Source organism: Lepisosteus platostomus, chromosome 7 (genome assembly GCF_059453375.1).
Source record: "Lepisosteus platostomus isolate fLepPlt1 chromosome 7, fLepPlt1.hap1, whole genome shotgun sequence".
Taxonomy (NCBI): Eukaryota; Metazoa; Chordata; class Actinopteri; order Semionotiformes; family Lepisosteidae; genus Lepisosteus; species Lepisosteus platostomus.
The window spans coordinates 7397459-7410379 of record NC_142617.1 but is presented as its reverse complement, the minus strand read 5'-3'; the positions used below and the strand labels follow the sequence as shown (position 1 = coordinate 7410379).

Here is a 12921-nt window from a genome sequence, read left to right as displayed (position 1 = left end):
CACGCCCTTTCTCCTTTGAATCAAAGCCTTTAGCAAGTATTGTATGTCACATTATTCGTACTTGGGAGACGTCAATGAATGGCATGTGAATTTAGTTTTTTTAAATAACTTATTCCTTTTTCTCAGCCTTGTATTTACTGAAGTGTGAATACACTACTCATTTCATATGCTTGAATTAGCAAACTGAGATTTTGTTTTACCTACACTGCAGCTTCAGGTCTTAATGTATCTGAACCCTACGTTGAAAAAAACCTGATAAAGTATGAACTACATTCTTCAAAACATTAGATCCTTGCATGATTTCAGTCACACAAATGACTACATTGGGAAAGCTTTCTATTAATGTTTATATTTTGTTGCATTTGTTGTTTTAAATAAATCAGAGACCACACATGGTTATTGCATCGCAATAAATTGCTGACACATTTCCCACCTTGGAATTTTCCTAAACAATATAAATGTGATGATATTTTAGACAATTTCAGAACAAAATGATTACACAGAGATTGGATAAGAACAAAGTGTCATTATATTAAAAAAGCCCTCCAAGGAAACTCAATTTGAAATAAGTGTAACAATTTTATACATTATGTACAAAGCCATCCTGTGCAAATTAATGGAAGACATTTCTAAGAGCTCCTGCAAGTACAATACCTTTATCAGATATTGGTATGTAAAGCACTTTTCTGAGTGGTTAATCCATTTGTAATGTCTGTACAGTGCACAGCCTGCTTCCTCAGTCACTGAGCAAAATCTCTGGAGTATGAAGGGATGAGGAAGACAACCCCATGAATAGACAGAAAAAATCAAGATGTCAAATAAAGCATGGAATAAAATAGGTTTAAAAGGTCATTGCGTAAAGACCTGGCACACAAACAGCAACATAAATAGCCAACAACCAGTAACAAAAACCAATATGTTAAATGTAAATGTACCACTCACTGTCCAGATGATGCTAACTATGCAGCAGGCTCATCTTTATGAGATATCAATTACACAGTCTCACACTATAAATATCTATGTTGTTAAATGGCCATTGTTAACACACTTTTGCAAAAGCATTCACTCCGCTGACCTCTAGACCCCTCTATTTCTGATGTTTCACAGTACTACGTTGGTCAAAGCTCAGGATTGTCCTTTGTTGAACCTGTTCTTAAAATACGGCGTTTGTTCAGTAAACCAAGAATGAACCCCAGGGGAATTCTCTTCTAAGAAAAAAAATATGGCATCACAAAGTTCACAGATATAATACTTATGATATAGCCGTGACGGTGCATGACTGGGGAATTCGATCTTCTGTTGCCTTAAGTGCGCATTGTTAAATCATGGTACAAGTGACAGTTTTGTGTTTGTAACATAAATAATAATATGTGATGCACAGTAGCTGAGAGGGATAGAAAATGACATGGCATTGGCTGTTCTGCATGTTAACACATCCCAGCCTTTAAATGCAAAACACTGGACTTGCCTGACTAACTGTAAAGTGCCTAAATTACAAACTGATTCTTTCTCAATTCCAGGAGCATCAAGAGGTTTGTGAAAGACTATAATAAAGGTTGGCAAAGGAGCAAGCCATTTGGCCTGTTTTGGTCACTGCTTGCTATGTACTTATTGATACCACTGATACTACTGACCGCAGAATGCCATTTAAGACATACATGAGAAAGAACATTTATAATGTCATTCACAATTATATTCCTGATCCCCTTAAAAAATAAACTACTTTTTAAAATGTAAACTACTTTGTATGCAACTACTTTTTATATATCAGGATTTACAGTATATGGTCAATATTTTTATTTTGCTTTTGTAATACTTTAGTTCCTGGTGTCCAGATGCTAACTTATACCTTCCTTAAGAATTTTAACCATGGTGAATAAATGTGTTTATTCACAACTGAGCAGCAGCTTCACGTCACCTTTGACATGGTATCCTATGGGTTAAACATGCTTTTACTGGGTTTAGAGTGTTCCAAGAGTAAACCACAATGAGTTTTGCTTGCAATTTTGTAAATAGGTCTTAGAAATATGTTTATTTCTATATTGTGGTTTTGGTACAGTATGTGTATGTAAAGTATGTGATATAATAAAAAAAAATCATTTAGCAACACCAAGGTGACACTATAGTGAATGTGTAAAATAATTCATAAGGGCATAGCAGTCCCAACACACAGAGGAAAAAGAATTGCAGTCTCTATGAATGGGGTCTGTCGGAGAAAGGAAAAAAAACACATGCAACACATGCACGTTTTCCCTAATTAGCTGTCATTCTCATTCCCAGACATTAATATATTCATGTGAAAGAAAGGATGATTTATATGTTAAATATAAGGTTTAAACAATTAAAAAATCATGCGCATTTCTTTCTACACAGTTGAGGGAGGGCTTTTGTCCCAACTCTTTTGAAGCTATATATTTTTAATAATCTAAACCTTGAATACAACATAAAAGCTGTCATAAACATTTTCTTCACAATCCTGTCTCCACACTGCAGTTCAACTTATATTAATATATTCATGTTCCTCTTAAAATGAGGTTTTGTGAATTTGCTGTCTCAGCTCCCAGTTATGCTCCGTAGTACATGCCTGTCTCATACTGACAAAGTTAAGCTCCTTCTTTGCTTGTGATGAAGAAGACATCTTGATAAGGGATGACAAATGTCTTAAATACCTGCAGTTTCAGAGACTCGGGCTTGACTGAGTCATTGAGCAGTAGCACAGGAAAATATACATGTCATGAAAACAAAACTGCAAAGAACAATACACTTTTTTTTGCACCATGTTAACAAAACAGCCATAAATCATCATAGGCAACTAAGGTAATGTTTTTGAGACAACAAGTAATATGAGAAGTGGTAACAGAGTAGAGAACGAAATGTTTTTGCATTTTAAAAGCAATAGAACTCAAGTGATAGGAGTGTACAGCTCAGCCATTGTGAAGAATGTTCTACATCAGTATAGGCAAGGATCAACAGCCATTTGTCCAAAGGAAGACAGGCATTTAACTTTGAAACTTTATACTAGAATAGGAAGCAATTAACCTGACACCACCACTTGAAATCATAATTTTGCTCAGAATGTGAGAAAGCCAACTGAATTAATCGGTGTAAAGGGGACATAGAAAGATCTCCTTCATCTACTGTATGTTGAGCTGTGATATATCTTCCTACAGGGACTCGCTGTGATGTTCAATTTGAGTTTGTTCTCTATGTAGTGTAGTGAACTGCATTGAGCAGTAGAATAAAAATGAAAGATTGCTGGTGAAAAAAAAAGCAATTAAAATGGGAAAGCATAAGAAACAATATTGCCGAGTCTGCAAGAGTAAAGGAAACACATTTTGACAGGGAATTGTGCTTAGATTGGCCTACATTAAATTTTATGAGCGTTTAACCAAATAATAAAAAAGACCCGTCTTTGATGATGCTGAGCCATAGGCTATCAAAAAACTGCATCAGAACACAGAAGTGTTTCAAAGCCCAGATTTTCCCAGTTTGGCTTTTTGAAAACCACATACAGTATCCTGAAGCCTATGCTTATAGCTCAATTACACAGGAAAATACAGACACATTAAACATGTTGTTTCAATAAAAGGACAAAATAGCAGACAGAGCCCTCTTGCTTTGCCTTCTTCCTCAATAATAGAGCCAGTGCACTGTGAAAGCGGCCTGCTTTTGGTTCCTTATCAGAACTTCTGATGATCAGATCAGGCTTTGTTGGGAGTTCTCATGATAACCTTTGGATAAAATAAAGGCCACCTAGATGTTGTTAGATGTTTAACTTCAGAGAGAGGTGGCATCGATGAGCTATTATATACAGTCCCCCGAGATGTTGTATTTGCTTTATTCAGTTTCATACTGGCTTGCAATGGGACTTTACAGCAAATAAACAAAGCCACCTGGACATTGTTTCTCAAATGACTTTGTAGGCAATGTGTAGAATTTCATATTTTGCCTTAGGAAAGGTCCATGGCATTTTAATGCACAAAAGTGAATTGTTCACTCAGGGTGTAGTGAGAACCATGTTGACCTTATTTCTGTCCAATCCTAGGAGACTAAGGCCTTTATAAAAACACAGTTATATGCATCCCATGACAAGAGGAATCAGCCAGTCAGGACACCCCAGAAGGATAAGGGCAGAATCGCGGTGCGTATATTCAGAATAAAATTGAAAAATTATTAATAAATATTATGATATGGTATTTATATGTAAGCACGATGCTCTGTTATTTTTATGAACTATGCATTATTACTGTATATATACTCAGAAAATGAACTGGTAGGAAAACATTTTTATGATGATTAGCGCAGACATGATAAGGAATAAACAGATGTTTTCTTAGTTTATTAACTGATCATTTATTAATGTGTATACCCTGTTTGCAAAAATTGTTCCCATACTTGTCTGCTACATCTAATACGATATTAGGAAAGTTGAACTTTTCCTCAAGATCAATGGTGGCAGTATTTTGGATATATAACAGTAGAATGATTATGCTCTGCAATTGATGTATTCCAGGTACATTTTGCATGTATAACAAAATTATAAGGTTTTATGTTTTTGTATTGTTGATGGTTCATACAATGTATGAATTTTTTGCACAATTAAAAATTAAAATCGTTAATATTGTTCAATAATATCATAAATACTATTTCAGAGATGCGTTAAATCTTTAAAGATTGTGGTTGATAAAATTGATTTTCTATCTAAAAAGTTGGCAATTCCCTCTAGATTAACCTGAAAACAGAAGACATTATGAAATGCAATAGGGAAGAAACATACAATCATTAGTAAGCAAATGCAGTCTTTTGCTTTCTTATTTGCTAGTGACTGTGCTCTGAATTGATATTTCTAAGACACCATGGTCATGGAGAAGGGCTGACATTTTTTCAGCATGTTAAATTCATTTTCTTAAGCCATATAAAGTAATAATGCATCAAAGAGAAAATACTTATGGGGCTGGTTTATTTTTGCTTTTGTCTTATAAATGTTGCTTTATGCGACTAGATATTTTGTTACTCAAATTATATTTCAAGTGCGTAATGGCAAAGTTGGCCTAAAACAAATTGTTCCAAAAAGAAAAAATAGTGCTTAAAAAAATAGTTTCTGATATGAGTCTGTTGTGCTTATACAGGCAAGGAAACCATGATGAACTTCTTCAGCTCACTGACTATAGCAGTGATGCTTTTCAGAACAAGCCTTTCCTTAACAGCAAGTGACTGCGGAGCAAACTTCAGACCCCCAGGTAGACTTTTATGTGTTTAACACTTGTTTAATTGAGCTAAATACGTTTTACTCTACTGCAGAAACTGATACTGTCCTAAACCTACAATCTTGAAGAAGGTTCCACAGCCAAAACATTGTGTTTTTTTCTTGTCAGTGTTCAATTAGCCTCTGCTTGTTCCTTTACAGCTCGCAAGCTGACACTACTCTAAACCATGTCTTAAAATATTTAACAGAAGTCGAATCAAAACTTGTTTGCAAACTGGGTGTAGAATCATATGTTTGTGTTTTTTTTTCAAATGTTTTTTCTTTGTTAAATAACATTTTTTTCACATGCTGTATAAGGACAGGAGGATTCATCATGAAACCACATGGTTCTAAATGAAACTAGTAGACAATAGTAACCTGTAATAGAGGTAAAACAAAACTGTAAGGTCAGCCATACAGTACTGAGCTCTGGAAAAAGATTATTTGCAGATGTAACAATATCTTATTAAAGAATGCACTGTGTTCTTCAGGGCAGAAGATACATGGTGAGATTAAAGGAGGGAAGTTAGATTAGTTTTATTTTAATTTGGCAAGGAGAATGAAACAGATACATACCAAGGTACCTACAGTGTCCACTTTATTTACATCACGTGTATAAAATGCCTGGGAACAGGCTTGATTTTAATCATTAGAAAACAAAACATTTTAGATTCAGCTATGTCAGCGCAGGGCCATGTCAACAAAGCACCAAAGATTAACAAAGCTTTCTTTTTAAAAACCAGAATACACTGACATCTCCGTGGAATGTGGCACCAGCACCATGTCACTGGCGATTTTAATCTGCCCAGCTATGTATGCTGGCTATAATGAGTCCCTGCTGATAGTGAACAGCATATATGATGACCCAAGATGCAAGGGAAGGATAGATGGTACAGTGACACCACCAGTCCTGCGGTTCAGTTTCCCCATCAATGAGTCTACTGCCTGTGGAAGTATTTTCAAGGTGAGAAACCTGAAACAATACAGCCATTTTCCTCCATACTAGGGTTGTGCTTTATTCACGTGTCCACATCAAGAAAGAAATCTGAGAGAGCATATTTTTGTTTTGACACTGTCTACAGCTTTATTACTGAAAATGTCTGCTATAAATTCCCCCCAACACCCTTGTGAATAACGTCTTGTAGCCACCAATCCATTTGCAGTCCTCTTTTCCTAGTGATCATTGCAGCAATGTGCTACAAGGTTGTTTTTTTTTGTATTTACAGTATTTGTTTGGGTTCCTGTATTTCAGTACCTGTGGTATCTCAACTGTCTGCTTTATTTGTGTGGCTCGTTTCACAGACAACAAGTGCACCTGGAACTGGGATTTTTTCAGACTTCTCCAATATCCAAACAGTGAACATTAGCGGAGTGGTTCGGTCAAATGATCCAACAACTGGCACTGTGACCTACAATCAGGAACTGGTGTATCTCTATTCCTGCTCTTATCCACTAGAATACCTTATCAACAACACCAGGATAGACGTGTAAGTATTTTACATATTCTATTTTTTAACAAACATTGGTAAAACTACTAAGAGTGGACTAATTTCCTCATTAGCAAAATGGAAAAATAAAGCATCAGTTGCAAATTACAAAGTTTGTTTTGAACTTTGAATGAAGGGAGGTTGGACTATCTGCTCCCAGACAACCAGAAGAGGTGAAAAGAGTGGAATATTCAAGGGCATATTTGGATACAACAATACCTTCTGTAACAATAGCTGGACAGGTCGGCTCAAACAGTGTTGGCTCAAAAGGCACGGCATTGTTCTAGAAATACGAGAAATAAATAAACACACTTTTCTACCTGAGTGCGCAAATCAATGGTAACCACATTGAAAAGCCTGATCTTGCCGGAAATGTATGGTTCAGTATTCTTATTCTTCTCTTCAAATGTAACATTTGGCCTTTTCCACGTGGACTTCACGGACAACCCGTTTTTATTGATGCAGGGCTAGGGCTAGTTCTACTTCCATTTTACGTTATGACAGCCATTACTGTCCACCCAAGCTTTGTGACGAGCCAGACCCCTGCGCTTTCTTACTTTGTCTCGTTCTGCGGCAGGTCTGGGTCCTCCATCGCTGTCAAAGACAACAATGGCAGCTTCATCAGCACCCTCAGCCTGCAGCTGTACCAGGTGAGGCAATCTCACCTCAGTGGAAGAGCATTCAGTCTCCCGACTCCTTTACAGAACTGGCAGGCCTGCTGGCATCAGCTCAATGATGCAGATATTCGATAAAAAAAAAAGATTTATCTCCATGACCAGTTGCAGACAAGAATATTCAAAGAGCAGTTAAACATCAGAGTTGCTGCTGTGCCAGCACTTTAACTTTATATATATATGATAAATGATTTAATTGCATTGGAGGAGTTCAATTTTTGTAATGAATTACTACTACGGAGTATATATCACTTTTAGTAAGTGTGACATATACACTCATAAAACAGATCAGGGTCAGATTTTTCCACTATGGGCGATCTACAAGACATCTGCCCACCTGATTAATTGAACATTGAGGGAGCATTGTGCTGAAAGTGGATAAGCAGGGCTGAAGACTAAAAGGAAAAGCTAACAATTTGGTGATTTTTTTTCCCCCACCAGGATCGAAATTTCACAACTCCGCTGATAATTCCATCAGCAGGAATTGATTTAAGATCTGATGTGTTTGTCCAAGTCAAGGCTGTTAATTTAACTTCCAAGTAAGAAACTTTCATTGTTTATATTATGTCATTACTGATACAGGAATTTCAAAAACACTTTGAAATACTTTAGTGATATTTTAAAATAGATGTACAAAGCATCTGCAGGTAATACAAAAAATGCCTACAGCTTTTCTCTTTCTTCACAGGTTCAATGTCCTTCTTGATCGCTGTTACGCGTCAATTTCTCAGTTCCCAACAAACTCAACCTTCTTCAACCTTTTTGTCTCGTAAGACATTTAAAATATATTTTACTTCCTTTTATACAAATGTGATTCCCTCCGGCACATACTTTAGAATCCACATTTCAACTACTGAAGTGTTGTTCGTCATTTCTTTGCGCAGTTTTTCTGTGTATTTCACTGTAATGTCTTTACTTGGAAATAACTGTCCAGTTTTCCATTAAACACATTCTGCGCACATCAACAGAAGACAGGCAAAAATCAAATTTCAACAAAAGTGGCACGATATATACATTTCAGTTTTGTCAACTTGGTGTGACAAAACCTTTTCCTAAATATCTTAACAATTCTTACACATATTCTAATTATAACGACAAATCCTTCAATAATACACATTTTCAAGAGATGCGGTGTGTACAATTTAAAAATATCCATTATATGAGTAACATCTTTATATATCATTTGTGTTAATAACAGATGCTCAAGAGACTCACTGACGACGATGATTGAAAACGGAGACAACCAATATGCAAGGTTTTCCTTCAAGGCTTTCCGTTTCATTGAGCAAAAGAATCAAACAGTTTCTACCTACTATTTACACTGCATCACAAGGCTCTGTGACAGAAGTTCCTGTGCTCAGTTCAAGGTACAGTCATCACAATTATCTGGCAGTGAAGCCTTCAGGCCCTGTGCATTTTACTGCACATCCTATTTCAGTAACAAGAAAAGCATGGCAAAAGATTTAGGGAAATGAGTCTTTTATGACTAAATTATCATAAATGCTCTCTGAATGCTTCAGAGCACTAAAAATGTGAAACGTTTGATTATATCACCAGCAGTTGCTGTCACTTTTTGTAGTAATGATTTTTCTAATGCTTATAGAAGCAGTCTCATTGACTAAAACAGGATAGAGTGACAGTAAAAGGATAGAGGGTTTTTTAACGGTTTAAACATAATGCATATGCTGTGTCTTAATATTTCTGGGGTGGAAAGGATATCCCGTTTTAAAACAGGAATAAATGGACTATGCTCTTTTTTTCCCATTGTTAGCAATGTTCAAGCACTGGTAAAAAGAAGAGGAGTGTGAGTGACTTTACGACCCCAGCTCCTGATGGGCTGTCTGAGCCCACTACCATCACCTCAGTGCCCATCATTACCAAATCTGAGAGCGGTACGTGTCTGATACACAAATCTAATACAGTGTTGGTTGCCGTTTTCTTAGTCACACACATACTTTTAGCATTTACAAATGAGTGACAGAATAAACTGAATTTTCCATGGAAAGTTTTCATTTTCCATTTCCATGTACTTGATGTTATGCTCCAGTATTGTGGAGAAACAAAAAGGATTACTGTACGCATAGAAAAGGTCTAAAGGGAAACAGGTTCCAAAAACTGAGAGTATTACACACTAGACAGCTAACTACATCAGCTCAGTGTGACCGCATTTTGTGTCTGTGATGACTTGCTATTGACACGGTACATATTTGTACAAAGCTGTTCTCTTGTCATTGTCCAAGAGAAGGTGTTCCCCACGGATCCATTTACATGTATATCAGATTTTATAATTTCACATTGTACGGTTGCTAAAACAGGACAGACAGTCTCACATGAACATTACACATCAGGTGAAATCTACAAATAGGCCTGTACATACAGTATAATGAATACATTTCTGATTAACACTAAAAGGTGATGTTTATTTATCAACACAACTTTTTTAATTACTAACTTCAAATATAAAAAAAATGTTTGGTACTAAGAATTTTATCTTTGATGTTCTGCTTTGAATGACTTTGGTAACACCCACTATGTCAATATAATATATAATGTCTTCAATGTAATGCCTTTTACAATAAAATAAATATGGAAATCCACTAACTTTCAATTCGCATTGATGAACTCTTTTTGTCAAATTCCTTTTACAGTTATTCAGTCTAAAGAAGATGGTAAGTTATTTAATCCTGTTCGTCTTAATATCTGTTATGAATTAAGACAGCTGATTCAGCCACACTTCAGCTGAAATTGTAATGAATGAAAATTAATTGGAAAATTCTCAGCATTGAGTGTCTGGCAATTGTAATAACAAAGAAATCTTCAAGCAGCCCTCCCCAGCAATTAATGGGAAACAAATAGTATTACAATAATGGCTAAACAATGGAAAAATTTAACTTTTAAATCGCTGGCATCACCTGGATAACACAAGGCTAAAATTCACAAATACCTAAAATGAAATGAATATACACTACATTAATAAAGGCAGAAAACAGGTATTGCCAAATTTTGGAAACATCATGAGCATATCATTCTAGGACTGTGGGAAAAAGATCAAACTAATTAGTAGTTCAGAAAGATAAAATACAAAAGGGTTATAGGTGATGGGGACAACACTTCAGGGGACAGCACCCCAGGAAAAAAATACTGAGAAAGGGACCCTGCAGTCTTTTGTACAGACAGACCACCAGTGATAAACTTTGTGAGACCTCCTCACAAGTTGTAAAATAATTAAGAACAAAACTTGTCTTGCCTCTGAGGATGTTTCATTTTAAAGAACTTGGCCCGGAGTGTAAAAATTCAAAATAATGCATACTTTCCCCAATTCTTTTTTATTTTGACAGCTGTTGCTCCAACCATTGACGAAGTTAGAAGCATCTCAGTTGGTCTGGGTATCGCTGTGGGCTTCCTGGCTCTGATCTCCCTCGTAATGATAACTGTTGCTTTCATGTACTACCGAAAAACTAAGCAGTCACCTGCCACCTCCAAGATGTTTCCTAACTGATTGCTGGACAAGCTGGAACTACATGCCTACAAACATGTCATTTCTATAACCATATCACAGTTTAAGATGCAACTTTAAACAGTCTGTTAGTGGGGTTATCTTGCTCTGGTGGAGGTGTGTGGTGATGGAGTCCACAATCTCTGTGCTTTTCAAACGCTGATGTTTATCTTTGACTGCAGTGAGATCTTCATTTCTTTGCACATTTTGGTAACTCTCTTTTAACAGAGGACTAGAATTCAGAAATTAAATTATTAGTAAGCAAAATTCTATTCTGAGGCATTTCCCGTAACTTTGTTCTAATGCTGTGTTACAAATTAATCTAGCTGGAACCCAAAACAGAAATGACAGAATATGCATAAAGAATGTGTAGAATTCAATGAAGAGCTGTTGCCAAACGTTGGAAAAGTAGGACCTACAAGATAAGGTCATCAAATTGCCATTAGAAAATGTGCCAGAGTTGATCACAAAACATAAAGAGGAATGATGCCTCTCTATTATCAGCTGTAAGTACAAATAACTACATGCAGAGCACTTTGCAGTTAGCATCTCTAACAAAGAGTCTGTAACGAAAACATGCTTAGCCTATCACTACCAAACCAGCAGACCGCCTTTAACACAAAAACTGAAGAAATGATCAAAAGCCTTTCCATAATTAAAAACAATAATGTTTGTTTTATTTCACCTACTATTCTAATTTAAATATTTTGTACACTAATACATATTTAAATATGTTATTCAGAATATTACTGCTGTAAATTCTAGATTTGGTGGAAAGAAGGAAATTAATCTGAAAGCATGTTATCAGTGCAAACCCCCAGACATTTTACACCATTCCTCAACTAAGACATTTAAACCTATTATTTTAAATGAAAACATAAAGAATCCTTAAACATTAAAAGTTGCTTATTTATTAATTTCCCAGATCATTATGAAAACCTACCATGTCTACCAATTTCAATTTGACATGTTAGAAATTTGACATGTTAGAAAATGCACTTGAAATAATATTTAGACATTATTTTTCTGGTACTTGTATTTTTAAAAGCTTTAATTTCTGGTGTTTCAGTGTTTTCTTGATTTAAAAAAAATGTATATATTTTGTAACATTTATTCATAAATGCATGCATCATCAGAGTGGTGTTTTTATTAAATTTACAAAACCTATACAAGAATGTTTGTATATGTGAAGCTTCTCAGGTCAGGTCTTCTATGCAGTGTCTTAACTGAATGTGGCAACATATAAAGTAAAGTTTTGGGGGATTTTTATAGTCTAATCTGAGGTGATTACTTCACCAAAAGTTTCTATTTTACTCTTGAGCAATGTGCAGTCGTTATTTCTTGTATTAGCATGATGCATCCAAAAGATTTCCAAAAATGCCAAAACAAATATAGTTTTATTTACGTTTTATTTCACTCAGGATATGTATGATCAGGGGAATGATTTCTGCTTCCAAGTTAACAATAAATCAATAAACTAATTGTATTAGGGATTTCTTAGGAATGTGTTTTCCTCTTTACTTGTATATACAGTAAGCTTTAGTGTAATATGGGAGACGGAATTCTGTCAAGAGATAAATTAATGACTTAGGTCATGTCACTCCTCCTTGATTTCTGGGAGAACAGCTTAAAGTGGTCTACTCATCCAACTGCATCAAAGACTGGTGTAAACAACAGCTATGTTTCTGTGGGATGCTTTAAATCAAACATTTTAATAATAATTTACAGATAGGCAAAATCTCTTCTCACCATGATGACAATAATCTCAGGAAAGCGGTAATTCCGTTCTATCTTTAATTCCCACTTCTACATTCCCTGAAATGCACTTTCTTGGAATTCTCTGAAACCTTTCTATGAATTACAGGAAATTGTTCTGAATACCACCTTAATTTCAAAAACGAAGTGGAACAATGCTCACAAAAACTGAAATGTGCCATATCATAAGCATTTATTGCATCTCTCCTAATTCACACACCAATGAATATATCCATCATAGTCCAAACAATTTGAGTGACCCAA

General features: G+C 35.6%; 1 protein-coding gene across 1 annotated transcript; it reads left to right on the top strand.

The window, feature by feature from the left end:
* Positions 1 to 4103: 4103 nt before the first annotated feature.
* On the top strand, positions 4104 to 12389 carry LOC148658053 (zona pellucida-like domain-containing protein 1). Its single transcript, XM_088638954.1, has 11 exons — positions 4104 to 4141; positions 5130 to 5240; positions 5989 to 6209; positions 6548 to 6732; positions 7310 to 7382; positions 7848 to 7945; positions 8095 to 8175; positions 8605 to 8773; positions 9178 to 9298; positions 10055 to 10075; positions 10745 to 12389. The coding sequence occupies exons 2-11, from the start codon at positions 5141 to 5143 to the stop codon at positions 10903 to 10905; spliced, it is 1230 nt and encodes a 409-aa protein (XP_088495080.1). The 5' UTR covers positions 4104 to 4141; positions 5130 to 5140; the 3' UTR covers positions 10906 to 12389.
* The last annotated feature ends 532 nt before the right edge of the window (positions 12390 to 12921 follow it).

Coding starts and splice junctions, on each gene's coding strand:
- LOC148658053 (XM_088638954.1), top strand. CDS start 5,141: ATGATGAACTTCTTCAGCTCACTGACTATAGCAGTGATGCTTTTCAGA. Junction 7,946..8,094: donor GCTGTTAATTTAACTTCCAA/GTAAGAAACTTT, acceptor CTTTCTTCACAG/GTTCAATGTCCTTCTTGATC. Junction 8,176..8,604: donor TTCTTCAACCTTTTTGTCTC/GTAAGACATTTA, acceptor TGTTAATAACAG/ATGCTCAAGAGACTCACTGA.